This window comes from Protobothrops mucrosquamatus, unplaced genomic scaffold (genome assembly GCF_001527695.2).
Source record: "Protobothrops mucrosquamatus isolate PMUCROS unplaced genomic scaffold, P.Mucros_1.0 scaffold2279, whole genome shotgun sequence".
NCBI classification, from domain to species: domain Eukaryota; kingdom Metazoa; phylum Chordata; class Lepidosauria; order Squamata; family Viperidae; genus Protobothrops; species Protobothrops mucrosquamatus.
In genome coordinates, this window is record NW_015388366.1 from 88,284 (window position 1) to 95,784 (window position 7,501).

Consider the following 7,501-nt stretch of genomic DNA (forward strand, 5'->3'; position numbering starts at 1 on the left):
CCTTTGTTTTAAATATGTTGTGCGCCGCCCTGAGTCCCGCCGGGAGAAGGGCGGCATATAAATTGAATTAAATAAATAAATAAATAAATACTTCATATCCACATTCTTCTGGTTATAATGTTTTATCAAGCAATTGTCAAAAGACTCCTTTCATTTAGATTTTGGTGAGCTTTCTGAAATAAAGATTTAAAAAGTATTATTATTTTTACTTACTGCAGTATTGCAAAGAAATTATGTCTTTTTGATGAGTTTAGCATCATGCAATCTCAGTTCATTTCAAGAGATCATTTGTCCAGTGTAGGAAGGGTGCAATTTTATGAGAAATCTCTTAAGTAAATCTGACTACATTTATTGGCAGGCTCTGCATTATATAAATAAGTAAATATATCAGAGCGTAAAGTGTTTAAAAATAGTTTAAAATTACAAGAATGACGCAGAATCAAAGTACTTTTTCTCAGTTATTGAGCTAAAACTAGAGTCACAAAGCAGATAAAAATGAAATAAAATGAAATAAAATTAATGAGATAAAATAGAATTAAAAGTAAAATAAGGTCATAAAGGTAAATAAAAATATAATCTAATCAAAATGTTCCTGGCAAGGTTCTGAAACATTAAAAATACTGTCAGCTCTTAAACAGTATTTAGTGGTACTATAAGAAATTATAATACTCTGATCCATTATGAGATTAAATAAAGTAAAAACAATCAACACAAGTTGAAACATAAACTAAGAAAAGTGTACTAAGTTTCTATCATAGTTCATAGTATGATTGACAATAAAGATGTACATGAGCTTTTGTTTCAGTAGCTCCTGATTTGCAATAACTAAGGTGTTCATTTTATGGGATTTTCTGGCATCTTCTTTCAAAACTTCAACTTGCAACTCATTGCAACATGCCAGGGTTAAAACTAAAAATATTAATAAAGCAATTTGATTGAAATATCAGTCAGGGTTATGTCTGCTGACATGAGTACCTAAATAGACATCACCAGAGGTTATACTGTCCTCAATTTGTTGTTCCCTATTAAACACGCCTTCTAAAATTACAAATAAAGGTATTGATAAAATGCATATGGATAAATAGTATGGGAAAAACTGATCGTTGGAAAGAAACGGAATTCATAATCTGAACTTTAGATGTTTTAAAGGATATAGCAGTAAAAATATGTCCTTAGGCTCTCTTATCTGCACAATTCTTGGGATTGTGTTATGAAAAGTTGGTTTTTAATTTAATAAAATAATCTAACAATATTAGTGTCATGCACAAATTAATCAAGATCACAAAAAATAGATAGTATAATAGAATTTTGCCTGACTTAAAAGTTAGTGATACATAAGTGATTTTGCTTTACAGGACAAATTTTGGATACTCTTGATAAGGAAAACTTGAAGAACAGTACTCTGACATATTTTACTTCTGACCATGGTGGACACTTAGAGGCTTGGGAAGAAAATATTCAACGAGGTGGTTGGAATGGCATATACAAAGGTGATGTTTCCTTAAAAATTTGTTTTGCATTTTAAAAGCCATGATATGCTACTTTAAACATAGTTTAAGATATGGAACATTGAAATTTGGTTTAAGCAAAAACTAGTAGACCAATGAAGCATGCATCTGCAATCAGAAGATGCAAAATAGGAGTTTAATTCCTGCAAATAATCAACTTCGCTAGAATGAAAGATTATCTTTGAAGAAAGACTTGTAATAGTAACTCTATGAAGTCCCACATAGATCCATCTGAGTTAAAAGTGTTGCTTTTAATCTCCTAGAAAGATCTATTTTGCAAGACCTAATGATTATAAGTCTCCCTATGCAAAAACAAAGCATAGATAAGCACTGTTATATGTAGACATTAATGTGCTTATGAATACCACCCTGACCATCTGCTTGACTTACTGACCATTTGTGGGACTGCTTCTCCCTAAGAATATCCACCCATCCCACTAGATCAGATAGGGTGGGCATGCTCCAGATCTCACCAGCAATTCAACAGATCTCCTCCTTTCTAGCCTTTTGTAAGCCCTTTAAGACCTAGATTTTTACCGAGGTGCTGAGATTGTATGAGTACAATGAAAACAGTATGGAATGGGAGTAGCTGAGCCTGCTATGGGGCATCCCAAGGGAGATAATTATCGCTCATAATATTTGCTTATTATTTGCATTGTTTTATTTATTGGCTCTATGATTGTTGTGAGTTGCCCAGAGTTGTTTTGAGATAGCCATATAAATCTTTTAAGTAAATAAATAATTTAGTTTAATTTTCTGCTTAATTCCCTTTAATTGTTCATGGGTTCTTGCTCTAGGAATCTGATGTCCTAAAAGGTTCTATTGTTTATAACACCCTACAACTCTATAACCTAGCTAAGATAAAAGTGAAGTGTTAGAAGCACTGGGTTCTGGCTGAAAGTTCTCTGTGTTTGCAAAGGCTTTCACAAAGACAGACTTACCAAGAAATCAGCAGCAACTGCAAGAGGTTGGCAAGAGGGGAGAAGATGAAGGGGCTGTTAATATGATGATGATGATGATGATAGCCCAAGGTTCTGAAGGACATGACAAATGTGATCTCAGAACAACTGAACTATATCTTTCAAAGATCCTGGAGCACTAGGGAACTTCTAGAGGACTGGAAAAGAGCTGATGTAGTTCCCATCTTCAAAAAAGGGGGAAAAAAAACAGACCCAGGAAAATACAGACTTATCAGCCTGATCTCAAGACCTGGGAAATTCTGGAAAAGATAATCAAGCAACAAATCAGTGAACAGTAGAGGCAAACAAAGTCATAACCAAAAGCCAACATAGGTTTGTCAAAAACAGATCATGCCACACAAATCTTATTGCATTCTTTGACAAGGTGACAAAATTAATGGACTAGCGGAATGCTTTACTTAGTTTTCAGTAAGGCATTTGATAAAGTAGACCACAACCTACTACTTAATAAGATAGAAAAATGTGGGTTAGACAGCTTCACCATCAGATGGATTTGTAACTGGCTGACCAATTGCACTCAACATGTAGTCCTCAATGGAACTGTATCTTCATGGAGGGGAGTGTGCAGTGGGGTACCCCAAGGCTCTGTTTTAGGCCCAGTACTCTTCAACATTTTCATCAATGATTTGGATGAGGGGATACAGAGGGAACTCATCAAATTTGCAGATGACACCAAGCTGGCAGGAATAGCCAACATTCCAGAAGATAGGCTTAAGATACAAAAGGATCTTGACAGACTTGAACAATGGGTGCTATCTAACAAAATGAAATTTAATGATGAAAAAAGTAAGGTTCTACATTTAGGCAAGAAAAACCAAATGCACAGGTACAGTATAGATGGTAGTTCACTCAATAGTAGTAACTGTGGGAGGGATCTTGGAGTCCTAGTGGACAATCACTTAAATATGAGCCAGCAGTGTGCTGCAGCTACCAAAAAAGCCAGCACAGTTCTAGACTGCATTAACAGAGGGATAGAATCAAGATCAGGGGAAGTGTTAATATCACTTTACAATGCCTTGGTAAGGCCACACTTGGAATACTGCATCCAGTTTTGGTCGCCACAATGTAAAAAAGATATGGAGACCATAGAAAGAGTGCGGAGAAGAGCAACAAAGATAATTAGGGGACTGGAAGCTAAAACATATAAAGAACGGTTGTGGAATTGGATATGTCTGGTTTAATGAAAAGAAGGACTAGGGGTGACATGATAGTAGTGTTCCAATATCTTAGGGGTTGCCACAAAGAAGAGGGAGTTAAGCTATTCTCCAAAGCACCTGAAGGCAGGACAAAAAGCAATGGATGGAAACTAATCAAGGAGAGAAGCAACCTAGAACTAAGGAGAAATTTCCTGACAGTTAGAGCAATTAATCAGTGGAACAACCTGCCTCCAGAAGTTATGAATGCTCCAACGCTGGAAGTTTTTAAGAACAGATTGGGCAATTATTTGTCTGAAATGTATAGGGTTTCCTGCCTCAGCAGGGGGACTAGAAGACCTCCAAGGTCTCTTCCAACTCTGTTATTCTGGAAGAAGGAGGAGGAGGAGGAGGAGGAGGAGAAGAGAAAGAAGAAGGAGAAGAAGAAACTCAAGTTGTTGACAACTCTTAGCAACCACATACATTTTCTTCCTAAAATCTGGTTTGTCAGCTGTTCCAGAATTGCACTCTTCACTACTGTATTTATTCATTTATCAAATTTATATAAACACACACACACACACACATATATAATTATGAAATGGTTTTGTATGTTATTTCAAGGTGGAAAAGCCATGGGAGGTTGGGAAGGAGGAATCCGTGTTCCAGGATTAGTTAGATGGACAGGAGTGCTGCCAGAGGGCAAAGAGATTGCTGTACCAACAAGCTTAATGGACATCTTTTCTACATTGGTTCATTTGGCTGGAGAAACAGTGCCACAAGACAGGTATGGATGCTACAGAACATAATATCCCCAAAACTACTGAAAAGTACTTAACGGTACAGACCTGCTATGATTCTGATTTATTGACTTTCAGAATATTTCAAACTATTCCTTCCATTCTGCAACTATGCTGATTTTATTTTAAAAGGTGGATGAAGCAATGGGAAAACTCGGGAGGTTTCAAATTAAAGAAGTAAATGCATTTTTCATAAATTTTCAGAAATGAGGTAAGGCAGTTGCGTGATCAAAAGTAATATAAGCAGAATATTTGTTCTACATTTAGGAACACAAGTCCAGATGGCTGGGTGAATGGATGGGAAGTATCCATTTGATATTGTTGAATTGCTATTCTTTCCATGGAATAGCACTTACAGCGTCCAAATAACCCCGGTACACTGGTAGAAAGTTTTACCAACACAGACTTGCCTGTAGCAATATAATGGAAAAAAATAATATTTTGGAGGTGGTTGAGAGAAAACTGTGTATTCTTATTCCCATATAAAAGTAAGATCTCCTTAAAAGTAAGGTTGACTCTTCATGATTTCATGAACATGTCTATGGAGTCTTATTGGCAGTCTTATTGGAATTCTATTAAAAAAAACAGTTTAGCTCACAGTTCCCATCTAAGAAAGAAAACAATCCAAAAATAGCCTTTTAGTTGATATGATTATTCCTTTTTCCATTTGTTCAAAGTAAGCAAAAAATAATAATAAGTGCAGTAGGGCATAGAAGAACTGTTCTATCTTCTGCCTTGTTTAATGTAACATAGGAGAATTTAGAAAATGATGTTATTCTGCCACAAAGTCTTTCCCACTCCTCTTATAAGAACTAATCAATTAAGATAGCATACAAAGTCTGTTCATTTATTTTCAATGAGATTAGTGTTTTCTACTCAGAACATCATCCCAACCAGAAATTCCAGTTCACTTTAATGAAGGCTTCAAAATCACAATGTTTTTTAGAAATTGCAGAAGTAAATAGAGAATTATTTCTGGCTGAAGAATTCTCCATATACTCCAGAAAATTCACAAGAATTTGGAATTTCAAATGATTTTGACTGTATATATAGATGTCCAGTTATATTCATTCAGTGTATTAACAAATGTTCGGTTGTTGGACTATTAATGCAAGGTTCTGAAGTACTTCAAGTACATCTATTGAAAATCTGTGCTTGTTGTCCTTTTAGGATAATTGATGGCCGGAATTTGATGCCTTTGCTGCATGGACTTGTTCAGCATTCAGAGCATGAATTTATGTTTCATTACTGTGGAATATACTTACATGCAGTGCGGTGGTACGAGAAGGAGAGTAAGTGTCAAGGGTTCCTCCGAAGAAATCCTAATTTGCTGTGTTTTAGCTTGCAGGGTTATGTGTTGAAATGACTTCAAAACTGATATGCTTTGCATTTTGATTTGACTTTTCTCAATTGGAACAAAATGTATCCTTCCACTTTTACCCCTTTCCAAATGTAGGGATGTCAAAATAAATTATTTAAAAAAACACTGCATACAAAAATAGATATAGTTCTCTGTACTTCTTGAAAGATGTGGAATGTCAATATTTTGAAGAATTAATGGATCAGTATTTCAGTATCTGTTTCTTTTAGTTTGTATAAAGAACAGTCGTATCTCTACTTTACAGTTCAATGAAAAACTGTTACTTTGACCTAGGGTGTCAAGGTTCCAATTGATGATCCCAATGAAGTAAGCACAGATGAGACATTCCAATCTTTAATGCAAAACTTTATTGAGCACAGCATATCAGCACATATCGATCACACACCTCAGTTCCAATTTACATGAAAGCTGGGACATGACCGTTGAAGTAAAGACAAGGATAGAAAAAGCTCGAACAGCGTTCTTCAAAATGAAAAAGGTCTTCTGCAGTCATGACATAAGCCTAAGACTGAAAATCAGGCTTGTCAGATGCTATATTTTTTCTATCCTGCTCTATGGAGTAGAGAGTTGGTCTCTGACAGAAGGCCACCTGAAGAGACTAGAAGCATTTGAAATGTGGATTTACAGGCGGCTGTTACGTATAAGCTGGGTTGACAAGATCAGAAATGAGGTCATAAGCCGCCTGGGAAAGCCAAGGGAAATTATCAAAACAATTAAAAAACGAAAATTAGAATATTTTGGACATGTGATGCGACACCCAGAAAAATACGGCATACTCCATTTAATCCTCCAGGGAAAGATTGAAGGCAAACAAGGTCCAGGCAGAAGAAGAACATCGTGGCTTCAAAATCTAATGGACTGGTTTGGACAAAACTCAGCAGCACTTTTTCATGCGGCTGCTGATAAAAACATGATCGCCAACATGATCGCCAACGTCCGATAACAGATATGGCACTAGAAGAAGAAGAAGATATCGGCACTAATGAATAGAAAACCAGCTCTAATTAAAATGGTGCCAGAACAGTAAATTAAAAGTGTATAACCTCCCTTCCCCTCTGATAGTGCAGGTCACATTCCCCAGTTAAGTGTCAGATATTTGTTATGAGAAAATCTTCAGTTCCCAGCCAAGAGTTCTCCGATGACCTTGATTCTCATGATGGACTGCTCACACCTGTGATGAGCATTCCAATCATCCCCCCTCTTGCCTGGGTCTGTTGGCAAGCTAAGAAACAACAATGGCTGAAACAGAATAAGTTTCTTTGAAGCTTGACAGGCTGGCCCCCTAGAAACTGGAAGGAACCTAAAAAACAATAAGCACACATTACATGAGGGTCCCAGTTTCCGGGGACATGTATTATGGAATTTCTCTATTAAGCGATCCGCCTTAACATTATGTGCTTTTGTCCATGTAGCCTCCGACATAGGGTAACCCTTCCACTGGATTAGGTACTACAACTTCCCTTTGTGGATTCTAGAGTGTAGGATGCTTTTAACTTCATAACCTGGCAGGTATCACCGAGACCTGGTTGGGCATGGAAGGGGGAGTCCCCCTTGTTGATCTATGCCCACCAGGTTTCCAGGCATTCCATCGGCCGAGGGCCCGGGGTAGGGGCGGTGGGGTAGCGGTCATTATAAGGGAGAGCCTATGTCCAAGGGAGGCCACTGTGCCTCAGATAGACGGTGTAGAGTCCCTCCTTGT

The 7,501-nt window shown here is 37.0% G+C and overlaps 1 protein-coding gene across 1 annotated transcript in view; it reads left to right on the top strand.

The window, feature by feature from the left end:
* The window catches only part of LOC107295244 (arylsulfatase D), a 51,609-nt gene that overhangs the window by 22,900 nt on the left and 21,208 nt on the right, over nt 1-7,501 (top strand). Inside the window, exons 8-10 of the mRNA XM_015824549.1 lie at nt 1,356-1,490; nt 4,246-4,408; nt 5,592-5,713. Coding sequence (XP_015680035.1) covers nt 1,356-1,490; nt 4,246-4,408; nt 5,592-5,713 — 420 coding nt within the window. The remainder of the gene's footprint in view (nt 1-1,355; nt 1,491-4,245; nt 4,409-5,591; nt 5,714-7,501) is intronic.